Source organism: Acanthochromis polyacanthus, chromosome 14 (genome assembly GCF_021347895.1).
Source record: "Acanthochromis polyacanthus isolate Apoly-LR-REF ecotype Palm Island chromosome 14, KAUST_Apoly_ChrSc, whole genome shotgun sequence".
NCBI lineage: Eukaryota > Metazoa > Chordata > Actinopteri > Pomacentridae > Acanthochromis > Acanthochromis polyacanthus.
In genome coordinates, this window is record NC_067126.1 from 36,278,081 (window position 1) to 36,300,289 (window position 22,209).

The following is a 22,209-nucleotide window of genomic DNA, read 5'->3' on the forward strand; positions in this document are numbered from 1 at the left end:
CCACTAAAATGAATCTGGATCCGCCCCTGCTTCTGACAAAGTAAAGCTTTTCCTTTGAATTTAAAAACAGAGTCTAGTAGGACGTACAGCAGTTTTTAATGAAAACAAACAAAACAAAATTACAGAAATAAAACAATAAGAAGAGAAATGTTACATAATTTCAACCTGATGAGTTTGCATTTGCATATCTGCATCATCATCATCATCATCCTCATATAAAACAAGCTGAGAGAATAAATACTGTACAGAAAGAAGCTGATGGAGGCTCTCTGAGGCAGGAGCTGCTGCTTTTTAACACGTCTGAGGAAGACTGACTGTTCAGAGCAGAAATATCCGACGAGAACTGTTGTTTCTCTCTTTTTGATGATCTGATTCAAATCGTTTCATTCAAGACTTGACTGGAGATGATTAGTGGAATTGAAGATAAAACTCACAAATATCTCTTTTAAACACTAAACCAAACTGTGGGTCGTGTATAGGTGTGTTAAAAAACAGAAACAGCTCTGCATCTTTCAGAGAGAAGCCCTGTGTGCAGTAGTTTGCTCCTTTAAACACTTAAATTATTCCACTGTTTGCATGGCATTCAGGTAAAAGGAAAACAAGCTTTTATTTTGGAAGCAAAGTTATTAAATCAGATGGTTGACGGTCATTTCAGTCACACACACACAAACAAACAAACAAACAATCTCATTTCAAACAGCGCATCCCTGTTTGGTTCATTCCAGTGTGGCTTCAGTAATGCAGATAAGGAAGCGGAGCAAATAGAAAAGCAGCAGCTGTACATTATTGCATCACGATGACATCATCGGACAGAGGAGGAAGTTCACGGCAGAAAGCTTCGTTTGTTTTTTTCAGAGAGCCTCAGTGCAGGTTAACCGGCATCATCGACACGGATTTGACACTTTGACATGTTGATGAAGGAGTTAGTGCTCCGTGAGAACAAATACTGCATAGATAAACACACACACACACACACACACACAACGTCCTTTAACCTGTTTTTTCTTTACTGGAAGACAGAAGATGCTTCAAGTTATTCAGGAGGAGGCAGGAAGACTGACGAGAAAATACAGACCACTGGAAACCACAGAAAATCACCTGTTTCATTACAGCTGAGAGGTTTATGGAGCATTTCTGATCATATTCAAAGTATTTCTGATCATATTTGGAGTATTTCTGCTCATATTCAGAGCATTTCTGCTCATATTCGTAGTATTGTGAACAGGAAAAGAGGATTTTTTTGGGCAAGTTCATATTCGTAGCATTTCTGGTCATATTTGAAGTATTTCTGCTCATATAGTATTTCTGCTGATATTTGTGGTATTTCTGCTGATATTTGTAGTATTTCTGCTCATATTCATAATATTTCTGCTCATATTTGTAGTATTTGATCATATTCTGAGTATGTCTGCTCATATTCAGAGTATTTCTGCTCATATTTCTAGTATTTTTTATCATATTCGCAGTGTTTCTGCTCATGTTGTTAGCATTTCTGCTCATATTTGTAGAATTTCTGCTCATGTTAGTATTTCTGCTCATAATTGTAGCATTTCTCATCATATTTGGAGTATTTCTGCTCCACTTTTGAAGCTGTCACCAAACATTTCATAGACAACAGCAACTAAGTCGTTTATAAGGAAGCTTTGTTTTGCTTTGTGCAGCTTCATTTACACTTTTAATGACTGTAAATGTGCTACTGGTCGCCAAATGGTAAATTTTCCAACATTGTCTCTTGGCCAGATATTAGATTTGTCATAAAAACAGTAAAACAAAGGAGAAGTTTTTCTCAACAAAGAGAGCAAATTTTTCCATTGTTCAATGAAAGAATCTTACCATCTTTCAACCCAAACCTGAAGGAAAACTTAATGAAACTGGAAATTTTCCATAATTCATCCATTCTCAACAATATTATAACTAAATTTATCGTGCTATAGTGCAAAAAAAGCCAACCTTGTTAATCAATCCAGCCAATCAGATTTGAAGCCTTGTTGCTCCGCCTCCTCAGTTAACTCTTAATTACTGAGCTCCTTTAACTTTCTGTGGTTTCTAGCGGTTCTCTGAAGCTCTTCACGACTTCGAACAACCACTTGAAGTGTAAAAGTGCTAGCGCCACCTGAAGTCTTCAGTGTTCATTACAGCCCTGATATGAAGAAGCAACATACTGAAGTTCATTTGTGACTCAAAGTGTCACAACATCAGCTCAAAAGTCCACTGAGCAGCTTTTTCTCATCACATTTCTAAACCACAGAGCTGGCTGAGGCTTCATCACCAAACCCTCACACGGAGGAATAATGGCAATCTGGCTCTGATGTAGGAACTAATCAGATGCTTTCAGGTCAGCTAAGTTTCCCAGTGCATCAATCTGAAAACCAGCAGAACATTTATGGCGTCATGAATCAGAAAAAAACGCCCTGACAAAATAATATGACGACATTAGAACAGTATACGTGTGAAACTATTTATCCAGTCCTGTTCAGAAACTTTACTGTAGAAATCTTAAAAACTCCACCTTTACTCATTGAAACAACTTTACTGGCATCACAGAATTGCTAGTTGTGGTAATTATGACTGCATTAAAGGTCAGTTTTGGCTGAAAACTGCATTTGAATTTTGTTCTTCCAGTTTAAACCTTCCTGCCAAAACAGACAAAATGTTAAAATATTTCAAAAGGGAACACCGTCAAATGCTCTTTTTACTCTTTTCCTGTTATCTGTCGTCTTTTCAGGCCATTGTTATGCAGAAACTTAGTGCTGCCTGTGGTTAATGTCAGGGTTTCTCAAAAATGCAATGACTGTTACATCCCGTAAAAGCTGGAAAAGAACAAATTCGACATTTAGAGCAACTTAAAAGATGATATTTTGTCTCATCAGCCCTCTCATGTTTCACATATTAACGGAGCGGCATCAGTTTTCTCCATAAAAATGCCACATTTGAACCTTTTAAAGGTGACTGATTTCTTCTAATGTCTGGCTGAGGACTGAATATTCACAGTTGATGTGATAGTTAGTGGATTTACTCTGCAGCAGCACACTAATAAGCTCCTGTCATAATTAAACAATACAGCACAAACAGAGCAGGGAGCAGCAGAGGTGAGCTGCAGAGCACCTCATAGCATCTCCATCCATCCAGAAAGCCTCTGAGATGCAGCTGAAACCTCATAATGAAGCTAAGAAGTGGACCTTTGACTTTAGAAAACAACAAAACTCTTGTTTCAAGCGGTTGTTCGAAAGCGAGGAAAAGCTTTTGGGCAAATATTTACAACAAACAATGTAAAATAAATTATTAGAGCACAAAAAAAAACAAAGAAATAATAATATTAATAGTTAATATTCAGCTTTGCTCATGGAAAGTGGAGGATTATTGGAGGAGAACAGGTTGTGAGAAGTTCCAGTGATTTGTTCCAGTTTTTGCTCGGATGCTTCAGACTCCAGGAGGTTCAGTTCCAGCAGGAAGGTGGAAAGAAATGACAGAGTTCAGGACTGAAAGCTTTTTTCACTGTAAAACCAGGAAGTAGTCTAGTCCAGTCCAGGGTCCAGAACGAGGCAGCGGAGACATCAGAGATGACATCAGATAAAAGGACGACTTTCTGTTAATGTTTGTTTTAGGTTTTTTCCAAAACTGAGAGAAAGTTAATCTATTAATTAATCCATTGAACAATAACTCTGGATTGATCTAACCGGCTTGGGCTGCAGCTAGCATCGATGAAGTGGTCATGATCTGGAATATTTTGGTTTTACATGCTGCCAAAAGAGCATATATTACACCCTTTAAGGTTTTTAAAGCTAAATTTGGTGTTTTTTCAGCTAAAATATATTCAAATCGAGCTGTTTAACGGCAAAAAAACGAATATTTTATCATTAAAATGACATTGGGGGTCAGTTTAGAGAACAACATGGAGATATAACAGAAAAAAGAAATTATTATAAAGAGAGGATTTCTGTTTTTTTACAAATAAAAATGGGTTTTATTTGGATTAATAAACTCTTACGAAGGGTATTTCATAGCAGGTGAAGTGTTTCAGAGTTATGACTCGGCCTTTTCCTGCAATTATTGGTTTTATTTTAATAGTTTTGTACCAAAATTTGTATTAGTAATATAAAAATTGTACTCAGTGAGGTGAGATCAGTGAAAAGCGTTAAGAAGCTCAGAGTGGTCAAAAAAAAAAAAAAACAGCAGTGGTGACTCAGACCATCAGACAGATTGACAACAGGCCAAGTGTTTATCTGGATTATCTGACCGGTTTATTTGGAGGTCAAACTGAAAACAGTCCGACAGTAAATGCAACATTTCCTCCTATTTGAGTCACATTTGGTAAAAACATCCCTGTTCTCATGATTTGATCTCTCAAAGGCCGTTATTTGCTTTTAAACTTAGTGCTTTGATTCGGCGGAAGTTTAGTTTTTCTCATCCAGAGGGAGTTCAGCTGACAGTCTGGAGCTGCTGCTGACAACGTCTGGATGTAATTTAAAAATCACCTGCAGATTAAAGGGCTAAAATGAAACTATGCATTTGTAAGCCTTTATTTTACAGGTTTAAACCTTCAGTAGGAACAGGAAGAGGAAAGTTTTTTTAGAAATGGGCTAACTTTTATGGGAAATTATTAGGACTGGACCCAAATATCCGAATATCCGGTCGTGACGTTGGTATCCGAATATTTATTTTTAGATCTGAATATTCGGATTCCACCCCCCCACGTCGGACGATGTCGTGTGATTGGCATTCGTCTCGTCAATTCACCCGACGTCGGACATTATGATATGCATCGATCCTAATATTCTTCTCATCGCCCCCCGCCCGTCAGATGTTCCGAGCCGAACTGAAAATTCTGATATTTGTCATTAATTGAGGCGAATATCCGGAGCCCAGAAACTGCTATTCGGTCCAGCCCCAAAAATACCGCCTGCCTTGGAATTTAATCCTTCTTTCCCCAGTTCAAAAATAATCTAAGTGAGAAACATCAGTGCAGAGACGTCGACCTCCAGCCTCGTCCAAACGCTGAGGAACAGACCTGGGTCCAGACCTTCTGGTTCACCTTCTTCTATCCTCAGCATGAAAACGATCAGTACAGGAGGTCCTCGGCGTACGACGTCCTTGACTTACGGCGTTTTGCCATCACGTCGGAACTGGATATGGGCGGTCCTCGGTTTAATGTACGTCGTTTCATCGTTACGTCAGAATTTCTTCAGTGGAACTAGTTAACGAGTGGATCCAGTGTTGCCAACTTGGCAACTTTCTCGCTAAATCTGGTGACTTTCCAAATCCTCCTGGTGACTTTTTTTGTCAAAAGTGACAAGCGACAAATCTAGCGAGCTTTGCACATTTTGTTTATGTTTTCACCGCAGTTCCGACTTACAGCGAAAATCGACTTACGTCACACCGTAGGAACGGAGCTCCGACTTAAGCCGAGGACGCCCTGTAGGAACATTCACCGTGTTCATTTCTGTCTGGGTTTTGGTTTTAGATTCTGCTTCTTGTCGTCTCAATCATAACAGAATATGTTGAAAGAAAAACCCGGTTTCATTCGTAGCTCATCCAGGCTGCCACAAACTGAGGTTCGCCAGAGATGTTTCGGAGTTGTTTTTGCTGAAAAGTTTGAATCCTTCTTGGACTTCCTGTTTCTGGAGCATCATAATGACATCAGACAACAAATGAGCTGCACTTTTTTTAACTATCCGAACACGTATTGCTTTCTAGACGATGTCGAACAACGCTGTGAGTTTTTTTTAATCCCATGTCTGCATAAAAGAATTCCTAGTTTTCCTGTTTTTCTGGTTCTGTTCCGGTTCATTTAAACTCCACAGCCATCGCCTTAAAAACATCTGATCCAGACAGGAGGAGGAGCAGCTTCCTCTCCTCTCTGTGAAGCCTCAGTCCGATGAGGAGGTTGCAGGTTTGAAAGCCTGCAGTCCGGATGTCTCTCCTTCACCTGGAACTCCAACAAACAGCCGGTCAGAGGTCAGAGGTCACGGGTTCGACTCCCCAATGCCGCCGCCGCCGCCGTCAGTACGGCGTGAAGAGGATGGACCCTTGGCTCGCTCTGATTGGTCCAGGAGCCGGACGCAGGAAGGAGGCGGTGAAGAGGGAGGAGGAGGCCGGAGGGCGAGGATGGAGGGAGATGGTGGGGGTGAGGGGGGAGGAGGTGGGGGTGAGGAGGGGGGAGGAGGAGAGGGAGACGGGAGGGAGCGAGATGGAGGAGGTGAGGGAGGAGGGGGGAGGAGCAAAGGGAGTGGAGAGGAAGGAGGGGGAGAGGGAGGGCTTCACCAACTCCTTCTGAGGAGACGAGGAGAGGAGATAAGGATAGGAGAGGAAACAAGGAGAGGAGAGAAGAGGAGAGAAAATAAGGAAACAAAGAGAGGAGAGATGAAAACAGGACAGAATGTAGACAAAAGCAAATAAATGTACAAATGAAACAATCATTAATATACAAATAATATTCCATTTGAATTTCATTTAAAATATTTCATCATCCTGTGTAATTTTACTTTACTGACTCACCAATCAGTCAGTTTGTATTTTTCCCTAATATCTTGTTTTTGCACATTCCTCCTTCTCTACTGACTCCTACATTCACTCTCTTGTTCTGTAACTTTGTTCTTGGTATAATAAAGTTTTATCTTCTACGTTTTAATAAAGAGACATTAGTATTTATTGAGTTTTGGTGGATAAATGGGCTTTAAATGGGAGAGAGAGAGAGAGTGGTAGAGCGAGCCTTACAGTGAGTGAGCTGCGCTGCTGCTTGTTGTAAGGACTGTATTTGGGTTTGCTGGGTTTTCCAGCCACTCGGTCCTTGTGCCTCCTGCTGGAGATGTGCTGCAACGACAACAACAAGCACCGTCACGCATCGCAACAAATAAACTTGCAGGAGACATTCTGACACAACTGTTAATAAGAACATTTACAGAGATTATTCCTTCAGACAGGAGATTCACACCAACAATGCCAGAAATCTGAAGCTGGAATCGATTAAAAATGGATGGAAAAATACCAAAATCCTTTATATAACTGACTTTTTTTTTTTGCTTTACCATAACATTCCTGTAAACCTCACTCAGAGTTGTTTATCAATACTGGACTTAAATATGACTTTTACCCATGAAGCATCGGAAACAAACAGACTTCATTTATGCACTAAGCTCAGGAAACATCAAACAGTTCTAGTGTTAAACCCTGTAGTCAAATCGACCCATTTTACAGTTTGAAAATGTGGAAAAAAATAAAAGAACTCACAGCAAAATACACACATGTCCACATTTTCAACACTTTTGGGAAGTCTTTGCACATTTTTTGGTGCAAAAAAGAAACGTTAAAACATGTTTCTTAAGAACATTCACAAAAAAATCCAACGAAATTTGCTCCATAAATCTTCCACCTGTTTGAGCTGGATCTCTGAGTTGACGTGGACGTCGCAGATCTGGCAGTGGAAAGTTTTGTTCTGCAATCCGGAGCCCTTCAGAGCCGAGCTGCTGCCGCTCTTCAGCTTGGCTCCGGGTCGAGGATACGCTTTGATGGGCCCGGCGCCGCTGCGAGCCTCCAGCATCGTTTTGTGCTTCGAACCTGGAAGGAGACGAACATCGGGATGAAACATGAGCTGCTTTTGCGTTTTTAGATCGATTGTTTTCCTTCAGTTCAACCTGCAGAGACTGGAAGCTCTCTGCAGGATAAATAATCACCATCCTGTGGCAGAACAAAGAGAAGAAACTGCTGACAGTTCTCTCTGCTGCTGCATTCAAAGACTCACACTAGCATTTTCACGATGTTTGCATCTGATTATTGTTTGTCTCCCCAGTTTACAAAACCTTTCACCAGAAAGCAGCCAGATTTTTGATTATAGAAAAACAGGGATGTCGAACATATTTTAGTTCAGGTTTCATATTCAGCCCAATTTGATCTCAAGTGGACCGGACCAATAAAATCACAGCATAATAACCTGAAAATAACAATAACTCCTAATGTTTCCTTTGTTTTACTGCAAAAAAGTACATTCTGAAAATGTCCACATTTAAGGAATTGTTTTTACAAAACATCATGAACAAACTGAAATTTATGAAGAAAAATAAATTCAATTTCAACAACATCCAGCCTCAGTTGATCATTTCCACAACACAACTTCCAGATCACAGAGTGTCTAAAAAGGAACACAGCATTTAGTCATCTGGAACTGAACCATATAGGATTTTATTTTTTATGATCAAAATGACAAAAGTCAGACAAAATAATACAAAAAAACCAACAAAAATAAGACAAAATATCACAAAACTGAGACAAAAACAACAAAAGCCAAAAACAAAATGACAAAAAAAATGAGATAAACGACACGAAACAAAACAAAACAGACACAGAATTTGACAAAAAAGTTACAAGTGACAAAAAAATGACACAGAGGAGACAAAAAAATCAACAAAAACAAGACAAAAAAAATATGACAAAAATGAGACATAAAATGAAAAAAAAACGAGCCTAAAAATTAGACAAAATATTTTAAAAAATGACCCACAAGATGACAAAAATGAGAAACGACAAATCAGGCACCAAAAGACCAAAAAAAAAAAATTAAATATTAAAAAATGAGACACAAAACAACTAAGAGACAAGTGACATGAAAGAAAACAAAAAACAGACAAAAAGATTGACAAAATAGTTACAAAGTGACAAAAAATGACACAAAATGACAAAAACAAGAAAAAAGGTTACACAAATAACACAAATGAGTAAAAAAACTCAACAAAAACAAGACAAAATATGACAAAAATGAGACACAGAAACAACAAACGAACAAAGAACAATCTAGTATTTTACTTCAGGAACAAAACAGCTTGTCATGGTCTAGAAATTATTTTAAATTTATATTTTTACCAATTTAGAATCTGCAGTTAATGTCTTCTCTGGAATTTTTACAACTTGAGGACCGGATTGGACCGTCTGGAGGACCGGTTTTGGTCCGCGGGCCGCATGTTTGACACCCTGTTATAAAAAGTCTGAGTGTCTCACAGAGAGAAACATCACAACTGGATGTCCATTGTCTGTCTATAAGCAGAGAAAACCAATAATAATAACATTTAATAGGATCATAAAAGTGTTTTTTCTGCATGAGTTCAATATTTGGGCTTTACAGTAGATGTAGTACCACAGGGCTCCAGCAGGGGGACCACAGAGCTGCTCAGGAGCATTAAGGGACACTAAGCTTCCTTCCTTTAGTCTATAGAAACAGGATCTGTGTTTTTCATACAAATACTCCCTTTTCCACTCATCTCATATTAATGCCTCATGTGTACAGGACTGTAAACTGCTCAGGTGTCACAATCTGCTCAGTTCTCTTGCTCAGTATTTATGGAAATATTAACAGAAAGTCTACATCTCTTCTGTCTTCCGACACAACCACTTGAATTAATGTTTCCAGACAATAACCGTAAAAGGAAAAGTTAAAAAGATCAAATTCAACATTAAAAAGTAACTTTGTCCCAAAAAATTGAATGTAAAATGCATCTTAAAAGAGCATTTCCTATTTCAGCAACAGAAATAGTGCAAATATTGACCAAACTGTCAAAAGTGAACACTGTTAAGGAGGCTATGTGGAATTGTGTAATTTTTTTGTCTTGTTTTTGTTGTTTTGTGTCTTTCCTTGTCGCTTTGTAACTTTTTTTGTCATTTTGTTTTGTCTTTTTTGTTTTGTTTCGTATAACGTGTCTGATTTTTTTGTCATTTTGTTTCTCGCTTTAGTCGTCTTATGTGTCATTTTTGCAATATTTTGTCTCATTCTCGGTCTCGTTTTTGCCACTTTGTGTCTCGTTTTGGTTGTTTTTTGTCTCTGCTTTTTCACAATGTTGAATATGAGCTTTTTCACTTTTCCATTCATGGTCATTGTCTGGAAACATGAATTCAAGTCGTGTATGAAGACAGAAGAGATGTAAACTTTCTGTGTTTACATTTCCATAAATACTGAGCAGGAGAACTGAATAGACTGTGACACCTGGGCAGCCATTTGTATTCATCGTATGGGGTTATCCTAATAACGCATTCTTTACACACAACCTGAGAGTGTCTGTGCATCTTTCATACAAACACTCCCCCTTTTTTTTTCTTAGAGGTTTTTATTATACACCTTCTAGCTGCTTTTATTCAGGCTTTCTCCTCTTTGTCTGCCTCAACACAAACCCTGATGCTCATCGCTCACACGGCCACAGCTCTTTTGTGAAAATGCTAAAATTTCACATTAAGCAGTGAGTTTAGAGTTCCACACTCCTGTCGCAGCACGCTGAGCTAACAAAGGAATGTCCTTATTGTCAGAGCTGAATCAAATCTATTCTTTTAACTCCTGCTTTGTCTTTCTCATCCTCACAAATGCACTTGTTGGTTTGTGTCGCCCTGCAGACAGAGTGATGTACGAGCTTCATCTCCTCTGTGCTCGGTGCAGTTAAAACAGAGAGGAAACTGCTGTGTGCTTTTGCTAAAAATGGACTTTTAAGTGTGCTAGGAGAGATCACATTTCCATATTCATAGATTCCGAGTTCCTCTCTGTGGGAGGAGAACTTGGAAAAACCATCAGATAGAAATTATTACTGAGGCGACAAATCAAAGCAGATTATATACTTTTTTAACTTAAATCAGCCGCTTTAAAGATAACGGCTCCTCTTCCTCGAAACTAAAAGTGCAAAAGTTTTCTACTCATCATCTTTTTCCTCCTCACCTGCGTTATGAGCCTCCAGCTGGGACAGAGAGTTGACGGCCACTTTGCACAGAGAGCAGTACAGCAGCTTCTTTGCCTTCTCCTCCTCTGACTCCGCTGAGGGAGGCGCATCCTGGGAGGGGGGAGGAGGAGGAGCAGGGGAGGAAGAGGAGGAGGTGACGGGAGCTGGAGGAGCAGGAGGAGGAGAGGATTTGGAAGACGAGGAAGAGGAGGAAGAGGAGGAGGAAAGGCCCGGAGCTGGGAGGGCCGAGGGAGGGCTGGAGGGAGGAGGCTCGCTGCCGGCTCTGCTGGAGGAGGAGGAGGAGGAGGAGGAGGAGGACAGAGGGGAGGTGGAGGGGAGGAGGAAGGGTTTGAGGGGAGAGGGGGAGTCGGTGAGGCTGGAGAGGAGTTCTGGAGGAGGAGGAAATAAAACGACGTCAGGGTGAGAAGAGCAGCGGTAACAGATCAGAGGAGTCAGGAGGTGAACTCTACCTGTGTGCTGATTGATGCTGCTGTTGGCCGAGGCTGGGGGGGCGGAGCCAGCGGGGCTACAGCCGCTCCCATTGGTCTCTGCAGTGATTGGCAGCTTGGTCTTAGCCTTGTTCTCCTGAGACTTGAGCTTCTTCGCGTGGCGACTGCCTCTGTAATGAGCCTCGGCCTGAGACTGGAAAAGAGACAGAGATGAAGAGTTTAGTTTCTCTGTTTCTGTTTTGTTTATTTCTTGATTTATATGGACGGGACAGTGCATACTAATGAACATACAAGCTCATAATAGTTTACACAAGGTTGCAGTAAATACACCAGATTTAGCACGAGGCTAATTTCCATCTGATGTCGCACACATAAAAGAAAAACATACAGGGATAGAGATGTATAAAATACAATATAGCAAAACAAAGACAACAATAAATGAATATTAGCTGAGTTAAACCTACTCTAAAGTGCATATAGTTAAAAAGATGGTTTTTAAAGTGCCTGAATTCCTCCATGTTCACACATTTGGTTGCTAATCAAATCTAACCCTAACCCCGTCTCTTAAAACTGACAAAGGTGGAGCTTTCTCTGACAGCCAGAGGTAAAGTATTCTAGTTTGTGCAACCTTCAATAGATAAAGCAAAGGAGGACTTTCTAAACTTTACTTCACAGTCACCCCTGGTGGCTGACCTTGTACTACTAATACCATTTTTCGTGTTGATAAAATCCTCCTATTTGATCAGTTGTCTGGTCTACAGAATGTTAGAAACTGGTGAAAAAAGTCGATCAAAGTGCAAGAAGACATGTTTTTTGTTCATAACCTCGAGATCTTCAGTTTGCAGTCACAGAAGAGGAAAGAAACCAGAAAATATTCACATTAAAAAATCTTTGGTTCAGACAAAACACGACTAACTGACTATGTGTTGCATCTCTAGTGGAAATGAGGTTATCGAGGGTTCCTTCAGATGTCCTTCTACAAAGCTGCATGGGATTTACTGTCAGGAAACGTTACACCGCTGCTTCAGAATTGCATCTGCACTTCTTTTTAAATCCACGTCTGCAGATCCAATCAACACCGACTCAAGTTATGATTTATCAGACGTCAAGTAGTTTCCTCTGGATCCCCAAAAGACTTCACAGAACTTTTTTTTATTACATATGCAGCTGTACTCCCCAACACCTGCAATCACACTTTGATATGTAAATCACTGGAGATCCCCTTCAAGTATCCACAAAGTTGAATCAGACAAAGTTAAGCAAAGTTTTAGAAGTGTTACTAATAGTGTACATACAACGGAATAATTAATATAGACAGACAGACAGACAGATAGACGTTTTTGTATATTTGTAAGAAATCTAAGTAATCCACACAGCATCTCTGGGGGCGTTCAGGTGCAGTATTCTGTGTCACCTGTGTTTTGTAAACCCTCAGAGCACAATTGCTGTAATTACATATGTAAAAGAAAAAAAGGGAAATAGATGGATAAAAATGAGCTTCAGGTTGCATTTACAGGCATACATTACGCGTTAAACACGAGCTGCTCCTCCACCTGTGTGGACAGCTGGGCTGATTAAAACAGGAGAGGATCTATTCTGTTAAACACACATGAGGTGGACTCAGGGCCACGCTCAGTCTGGCCATGCATGAAAAAAAATGCAGCCCTCTCATTTATTTGAATGGAGCCGGTCCATCTGTGCAGCGGGGGCCTCTGGCACAACAACACAGAGCAAAAAGTTTAACCAGGTTCAGTTTTTGATGTCGAGCAACATCATCCAGCCAATCAGACGCATCCAAGCACCAGTCTGACAGGTAACTCTGTCATGTGAACGTCATGGTTTTACTGTTTCTGTTGGGATAAAATAGTCTGGAAAGCTTGCCAGAGTTATATAATCCTGTCTGTGTCTATTTGTGCAGCGTTTTGGTGTCTGACAAACCTTTAAACACATTATTTTGTTACACAGACTCCTGGATCATATTATGCCTGCACTGAGACATGGCAGAGATACGAGCTGAATCAGTAAGGCAGCATGCTGATGTTAAGCGAGTATTATTTACCGGGCCGACTAACTTATAATCCTCTGAACCCCGATACCTGCCAGCAAGTTTAGTTTGTTATCTTTAAAATCACCAAAATCACACCATGCATCAGGGCAACAGAAACAGAAAACAGAAAAACTAACAAATGTAATTTAACAAATCATGAGGGACATGTTCTGTTAGAAAAATGACCCAAATCTAAGATCAACTCTGGAAAACTTTTGCACTTGGTGGTACAACTAAGAAGCCACGGCTGATTGAGCTGTTACCAACAGAATTCTGCACCTTTTCAGATGAATTGCAGGCTGTGTTTTCACATAACAGACAAATGTAGGAACAAATGAGAGATTGAGAGGAAAATAAAACATATTTGAGCCATAATGTAAAAGCAGCATGGCTCAAAAACAGCTTACAGAGGAGCAAGCTGTTTGATGATAGATTTAGCACAGTGAAACATCTCTCTAAAAGTGATGTGCAGTGAGAGTCACGCGAGAAACGACTTGAAAGTAAAACAGGGATAGCATGTAGAGCCACCTATATTTCCTCTCAGTATTGCTAAAAGCTGTGGGCACAAATGTTGTATGTGTAAATCCCTTTCCCCCCCCCAATTTTTGTAAATAAATAATCAAGGAAATGCAACTTTTGTTTTGACTTTTTGTGATTCATTATAACTATCTAAGACTGAACAGAGGACATTTTTTATTTCTTTTCTCTCCGTGTTGCTTCCACAGAGGTGCAGGACTTTATATTGGAGTGAAAAATGAGCCAACGGTGAGTAAAAATGTGACAGGAGCACACAACTGCTGAGAAACTGCCCAGGATTAAGAACGGTAATTTAGCCCAGTAGCATTTTAACATTTGCAAATGGACAAAATATAGCTGAGGCTGATGGGAAAAATCAATATTTCTTCAAATATTAAGCCACAGACCAAAACATCGGACAAATGATGACCTGATAATGGTGCTAAAGGACAAGATGACCACCAAAATACAGCTGAGATTGATGGGAAAGGCAATACTTACACAAATATTAAACCATAAACCGAAGCATTGGACAAACTAAAACTGACCTGATGATGACGCCAAATGAAAAAATGACCAAAGCTATTAAGATTCATGCTTTGCAGACCATGAATGTCAGTCTAACTTCCAGATGTGGTCTGAAGGATCGCAGTGAAATCATCTACAGAGGGTCTTCGACTTATGTCAGCATTCCGTTCGTACAGATTGATGTAAGTCGGAACTCTGGCAAAATGGTAAACAAAGTCGTTACGAGCATCAGTTCATTATAAAAGTCATGAATAGCAATGACTTTCATGCATGAATGAATAATTTTATAAGAAGATAACAGAATATGTTGCTCTGTTTTTACAACTTGATCTAATAATGCTGATGTTCGTCAGTGTTTCTGTTCCGAGCGTTTTCTTAAATCTAATTTCACTTCCATGGTGTGTTGCTCTGATGGCTGAATTATCAATGTACTTTTATTTTGAAAGAGCCTTTTTTTAAGTTTTCTGGAGACAGTTGTCACTTCTAGTCCGCTATTTCGGTGTTTAGCTTGACACATGTACATGCTTATCTGGACGCATGACTCTCTACTTTGTAAACGCCACAGAGGTAATGTCGCAAGTGATTAACTTCATTTTTGGACTTCCTGGTGAAGTTAAAAGGATTTATTTACATGTATTTATGTTGGGGTTTTTTTCTGTTTTTGTTGCAGTTTGCACCCTGTTTGTAATGTGGTGGTAGTCTACCCTAATTTATTAAACAACTTATTTTGTTATCATTTCTAAACAATGCAACCAATCAATCAACCAGTTAAGACGCATTGACAAAACGCTGTAAGTTGAGGACGTCGTAAACTGAGGACTTCCTGTACATGCATTAACACCTGCATCCACATCTGTATAGGTCACATAGCAGGTGGAGTCTGGACATCAGGAGTGTGAGAGTCTCTGTGTTTAGATGGAAATGGACTTTCCTCATGCAGCATATGATCAGTCCAGGTAAACAGATTCCCTTCATTCTGTAAACACTACTCATGTCCGGTGTCACCACCCGGGCCCTGAGTAACAGTGTGTGAGCATACGGTATCAAACCTCTGGATTAACGGTGTCCTCGTGTGACTGTCTGGGAGCTCCATGACTCAACTTTTACTCAGCTTATTAGACTCGTCCCTCCTCTGCATCCTCCTCAGCGTTAATTCCTGTTTTCATGTTCACTCATGAATAATTTTTACCAGCTCATAAATTAGTCACATTTGATTGGCATATCACTAATGAGGCGACTCCATGCCTCTCAGCGGTCCTGAATGAGCCGAGTGTCATTTGCACAGTGCTGAGTTATTACAGCGTAGAGGGCTAAGTGTTACACCTGATTATTCATGCCTGCCGTGTTCTGGAGACACCTGACAGAATAATCAAAAACAAACTAACAAACGCGCCTCGCCAGGTATCACTGATCTCAGCTGCATTAAGCGTCATGAGATATTTTCTCTTGTGCTTCTGACAAACAAAGACAAACAAAGACAAACTTTTCAGAAAGTCAAACATTTTCAGTTGAATGTCAAACTTCATTTGAATCCAGAGGTAGGAACAAGATGGTGAGAGGTGATAGCTGCCATCCAGCCAAAGTTTAGACAGTAAGAGCTGCAAATTTTCCTCGTTTTAGGGATTAAAACTTGCAAGACTCTTTTAAGACACCCAAGGCTCAAATGCAATTAAACTGTTATCTAATATAATGCAAGCTGAGTGTTATTTTTAGAGACATGTGTTGAATTCACTTCCAGATGTGCTAATGAGCTAGAATTCATAGGATAAAGTGCTAATGTTATTCAGCAAACATGCTAACTTATTAATAAGCAACCATTAGCCACATCATTAAAACCACCCGCCTGATATCGGCTGAGTCCTGAACTCCAGAGACCTCTGAAGGTGTCCTGTGGTGTCAGTTATCAAGACGTCAGCAGAAGATCATTTAAATCCTAGTATTTAGCTGGGACCTCCATGCATTGGACATGTCTTTCCAGCACATCAGACAGATGCTTGATGGGACTGATATCTGGGGAATCTGGAGGTCAAGTCAAAAACTTGAACTCTTTGTAGAGGCTAAGCCAATGCTTGAAGACCCTGAAGTGCTTCACCAGGACTTAAATATCTGACGCGTTGACAAACTTTACTGCATCTGATGAAAAGAGCCCGAGACAATAGCTTGTGTTTCAATAATTTGTGCATTTATTGTTCCAAAGCAATTGTAATCCAACATTCTTCATCTCAAACAAACAATTCACCACGACCGGTTTCCCTAGCTACCACCTGTTTGTTTTCTTCCAACGGTGCATCCGGCTACCATCTCTTTCCCAGTTAAAAGACGTTGACGCAGCCAATCACCACATGAAATGATGAAAACCTCATTCATTAGACCAGGCCACCTTCTTCCATTGCTCCATGATCTACAAGTCCATTGTAGACATATTCAGCAGTGGATAGGGGTCAGCATGGACACTCTACAGCAACACAAGCCCATACACAGCATTCACACCTTTCTATCATAGCAGCATTTAAGTTTTCAGCTGTTTGTGGCTCCCCATGTGCATCAACGAACCATTGGGCAACAATCACTCCGTCGCTGGTTTAGTGGTTGTCCCTCAATGGACCATCTTTGCAAGTACGAACCACATCGTACCAGATACACCCTATAAGACCTGTTGTTCTGAAGAATTTCTGATCCGCTCACCCAGTCATCATCATTTGGTTTTAGTCAAACATGACCAGATCAGGCACGATGCCCATTTTCCTGCTTCCATCACATCAAGAACCGATTGTTCTCTTGCTGCCTAATAACTCCCCCGTCTTGACCGGTGCCATGGTAACGAGATAATCAGTGTTTTCCTCTTCACCTGTTAGTGGTTTTAATGTTGTGGCTCACTGGTGTATCGGCAAACAACAACACACATACTCACATCAGAGTTGAACCTCAGCTGGCAGACGTTACAGGAGATGACCTGCTTCTTTTTGGGTATCATGGTGACACCAAAAGTGTGGTTGATAACGGCTTTCTGCACCGGGTCCATCTGCACGACACACACAGAGGTGAGAGGTCAGTAGCCTGCTCTGGATAGGTCGGATACTGATGACAGTCGGTCTGTGCTGCTTAAAACTACAACAAAACCGTCACCAACACACACTCATGTACCGTGTTGAAGTTTGGGAAAAGTCCAACCGGAGACGTCGTCTCGACAGGAAATGACAGGAAGGGTTTCATCATCACTGAGGGACCGGTGGCACCTATAAGTCCTGGTAATGCCCCGCCCACTGCACCACAGCCACCTCCTGGAAACACAACAGATTCACAATCAAAAACAGATAAATACAGATATTTGATTTCCAAACACTAGGACACACTCAGAACAAAACATGGAGGTTTGAGCGTCAGGTTTTCTGTTGTGAACAGAGTCGCAGAGGGATTCAGCATTCACATTCTTTAACAACCATGAAAACAGGAAGATGAGCGAGACTTTCCATTATTACAAAATGGGAACATTAACACGTTATTCCAAGATAAATTTGCCAACAGCTCCACTGGTAATCACACCATATAAATAAGGATGCTATTTTTTTCAGCTTACATATTTATAGTTTCATACCAAGAGGTGTAAAGGCTAATATTGTGTTATATTGAAATATGACTGCCAGTGATGATGATACTGCAGCCATTTTGCCAACAGTTATTTCAGTTATTAGTCATTTGGACCTGAAATCACATCTATTTAGTCATATAGACACTTTTATCCAAACATTTAGGGAATATTATCATAAATATTGCTTGTGAACTAATTCATAAACACAGAATTAATGTAAATCCAACAAAATACTGAGCCAACAGCATATATATTGAAGGTATTCAGTTCTAGGCTAAATACCGGTATGAAGACCAAGGCTTGGTTTAATATTAGCAGACCAGAAAGCGTATCTAAAGCTGGTGCAGTAGCTTGAACCTCCACAAAGATATCACTGACAGATACAGACACTTCTTGGCAAAGCTTCCAACAAACAAATGGAAGAAATCCAACTGTGATGTTTGTGGGGTTATAACCTGGAGACCTGAGCAGCGGATCTGCTTTACATTAGCGCTATGAAGAACATATGGAGCTGCTGCTGCTGCAGGCGGTGAAAGGTAATAACCGAGAGAGAAAGAGAAGACAAAGAAAGCCAATGAGGGGATCATGTAATGAGTCCATGTGTCCAGTTGCCACAGGGCCAGTCGGAGCTGCTCTGTACATCTCAACTCCCTCATCTCCATTTAAAGAGACAGAAAGTACATCGACTCCAGAATGAGAAATGAGCTCCAAGATAATCACGTCAACTGTTGTACACATCACGCCATACAGGACCACTACAAAACAAGACGCCATGAAACAACCTAAATCTATGCGTACATCACTGTACACATTTAAAAGCACATGATAGTTGTGGTATTTATACAACTGGTGAGCAGGAAAGAATCTAAAGCCTGAATCTACCTGCCGGTGGTTACATGTGAAGAGGCGTTACGCATACGTACACAGCTTTCAAGAGTAGATCTGAGGTAGAGGAGTGTGTTCCTTTTATCTGCGTATGTTGATGGTTGAAGCCCTGCAGTGAGTCCTTTCATAACAAGAGGCTGTGGGTGGAAACACTGATGGCGACTGAATCAGCCCTGACAGAGGAGGAAGAGGAGGTGGAAAAAGAGGAGGAGGAGAAGTTTTGGTCTTGCTGGTTTTGTCCATCTGTAAACCTTTTGTATCCCAATCTAAAGACACCACAGACCAACTGTGGAAGCCTTTTAATTCATTCTTTGCCCAGCGTAAACACGCTGTAACCTATTTTCACATTCTACCCACTGTAAGGCGCTAACTGATTGTAATCCCTCCTAAATTAACTGTGACCCTCTGAAGCCAATTGTGAATTAAATATAACCCATTTTAATTGTGCTACAGCTTATGTAAACTATTCCAAATGCCATTCCAACTCACCCCATGCCCATATAAATAACGTACTATAATTAACTGCAATCCACTGTAAATGAACCATGACCCATTATAACCCATTCTATTCTATACTAAATATGTATATGTAATTCCAGATCACTGGAAACTCCTCATAACTTCTTTTAAATTCACTATAACCCATTCAAACTCACTATGACTGCTTCAAAAGTCATCCTTACCATTTCATATGACTTAGCACCCATTATGATCTATCTGAATGTACCCTACCTAACTATTGTATTTTAAGTGAAAACCATTTTAAAAAGTAGTGTTAAATGCAATTTAGGCCATTTGAAACCTGTTCTATAACACTTTTAATATACCTTAAGCCACTTTCTAAATGCACCATCACCCATTCTAGCCAGTTACAATATCACAACCCCATAATCTAATGTAAACACCAGATAACTCTGAACTCAAACTAATTGCCGTAATGCTCATCCTAACCCAACGTAAATGTCTTAAAATCACCTTGAGCCTATCTAAATGCAGTATAACACATCCTAGCTTAGCTGAAATGCATTGTAATGCATCCCAATCCAATCTAATTTATTTATAACCTATCCTAACCCCCTCTAAATGCTTTGTTGCAAACCCTCACCCAATCTGAATGCCTTATAACCCATTTTAACCCAATCTAAATGCACCATAACCCATACTAGCCCAAACTAAACGCATCCTAACCCATCTCACCCAGTCTAAACTACTTCTAACCTATCCTAAACCAATCTAATTGCCTTATAACCCACTCTAACCCCTAATTCAAATGCTTTACAACAAATCCTAACATATCCTAACACAATCTACATGCATTATAACCAATCCTAACCAATCTAAATTGCTTATAACCTATCCGAACCCAGTCTACATTATCTTATAGCCCATCCAACCTCAATCTGAATGCTTTATAACCCATCCTGATCTATTCTAAATGCTATATAAACCATCCCAGCCCAGTCTAAATATCATATAACCCATCCAAACCCTATCTAAATGCACTGTGACTCATCCTAACCCAATTTTAGGGCCATCAAAATTGCGTATAACAAATCCTAACCCATTCTAAATGCACTGCAATCCATCCTAAACCAATATAAATGGCCCAGAATTGATCCAAACCCAGTCTAAATGACATATAACCCAATCCGATGTAAATGCAGTAAAATCCATCTTTACCCAATCTGAAATTACTTCAAACCAATTTTAAGACAAACACTCTTCAACACAGGTCTGAAATCCAGTTCTCTCTTGCAGATGAGGATTTCTAAGACCGTTTTACACGTTGTTCTGAATAGACTAGATTGACATGTTTGTTTGGCATGTGCCCATGACAGTTTAAGTGTCACATTAGGCTAGCAGTGGATTAGCTGTGCGCCGTGCTGCTGCTCGGAGTTTATCCTCATATTGCAAAGCTGTGAGTCAGGGTCTGTATTTATACCTACAGCTCATTATTAAGTTCTGAACAACATGACACAACACAGTGCTGTAATCAAAAGCATGTAGATGGGCGTACGACATCTCAGATCGCTGTCTGGATCAGCTGTTATTAGCTGGGGATATTATTTATGATAGTAAATACAGATTAGTGTCTATTTTTAAAGATGGTGTAAAGTGTCAGCTTAGCGGAGATGCCAAAATAAAAGCTTTTACCTTCAAAAACGCTGTCATACTGAAGATATAACGTTGACAAACTCTGAACTCCAGCAAGGTATTACACCCACTGTGAAGCAAAAAATAATTTAACTACTATATCTCAGTTTTTATTGGCAGTATTTAGTTTCTGTTAGTTTGACAGTTTGTATCATATTTCATTAGCATAAAGCAGGAAAGGGCATTCATTTACTGTACAGTGACTTCTAAGATGAATGCTCTGGCGGCATTACTGTACAGTGTGTCCTTTACAGTATTCAGGGTTTTGAAAGAGGGGTAGGTTATCTGATCCTCGAGGCATCTGTGAGTGACAGTTTAAGGAGTTTGGGGAAAGTCAAATTGAATTAGAAGACTATAAACAGATAAGTTAATCTTCTCAGTGACTAGACAATGCTTTTAACTTTATGTGAGGAGCAGAAATAATTTATGATTTTGCTTACCAGTTGTGTTTATCTCCTCTGTGTTAAGTGTTGCACAAAAACTGCTACAACCTTCTGAAAGGTGACTGATACCCCGTCATAGAGTGAGTGCTTGGCCGAACCTGCTACCCTAAGGACGCTATAGATCACCTTAAAACCCTCTATAATGTCCAAAAGGTTCATTTCGAACCAACAAACTGCTGTAATCTGCCTCAAAAGAACTTAAAACAATCAGGAGAACCAGTGGACACCCCAGCCCTGGCCATTTCAGCAAAACCACAGTGACATCTTCAAAACATCTTTAGTGATCATTTGAACGCTGTAAAATCTGCTAAATTGTCCAAAAAGACCATTCAAACACCATAACAGCTGAAACCCAAACACAAGAACACCTAAAACATCCTGCTAAATCACCACAAGAACACCTAAAGAATCGAAGAGAACCACTGGAGCTCCCTCTAGAAACCTGGGCACTTGGCTTGAACCATCACCACAACCTCTTTAAACACCATTCAAACCACCCGAGGAACCATTTTAAACCCAGTTAAAAATGACTTGAATTGCACAGAAATCAACGGAACCGCTGAAAGCACCTCAAGAAGGCCTAGAACATCCAGAAGGATCACTGGAGATCCCTTTCGTACTCTGGAAACTACCTCAGCGACACCTTTAAGCACTCATATGGACGCCTCACAACCTCAGAACCACATTGAAGGACCAGTGAAACCACCTCAAGGACCATGAAAACATCTTCATGGACCCCTTAAATCTACTGAAGGATCACTTAAACCACTTCAAGAACCCCTGATTCGTGACCTCTTAAAGGACCCTGTAAGCCTCTATAAACCCTGTATTTTAAGCATCACTGTCTGACCTTTTTTTTTTCCAGTATCAGTGTTTCAGCATCCATCAACAGCACATTCTAATAGGCAATGAT

At 40.1% G+C, this 22,209-nt stretch overlaps 1 protein-coding gene across 3 annotated transcripts in view; it reads right to left on the reverse strand.

The window, feature by feature from the left end:
- Positions 1–77: 77 nt before the first annotated feature.
- The window catches only part of znf385b (zinc finger protein 385B), a 76,276-nt gene continuing 54,144 nt past the window's right edge, over positions 78–22,209 (reverse strand). For 2 of the 3 annotated variants that reach the window (XM_022203629.2, XM_051958801.1), the window contains 7 exons: positions 17,370–17,506; positions 17,137–17,247; positions 11,156–11,327; positions 10,685–11,074; positions 7,370–7,554; positions 6,715–6,810; positions 78–6,270 (listed from right to left, as the gene is read on the reverse strand). In XM_022203629.2, coding sequence (XP_022059321.2) covers positions 6,001–6,270; positions 6,715–6,810; positions 7,370–7,554; positions 10,685–11,074; positions 11,156–11,327; positions 17,137–17,247; positions 17,370–17,506 — 1,361 coding nt within the window. In that variant the 3' untranslated portion in view covers positions 78–6,000. The remainder of the gene's footprint in view (positions 6,271–6,714; positions 6,811–7,369; positions 7,555–10,684; positions 11,075–11,155; positions 11,328–17,136; positions 17,248–17,369; positions 17,507–22,209) is intronic. The other variant, XM_051958800.1, reaches the window with a different exon arrangement.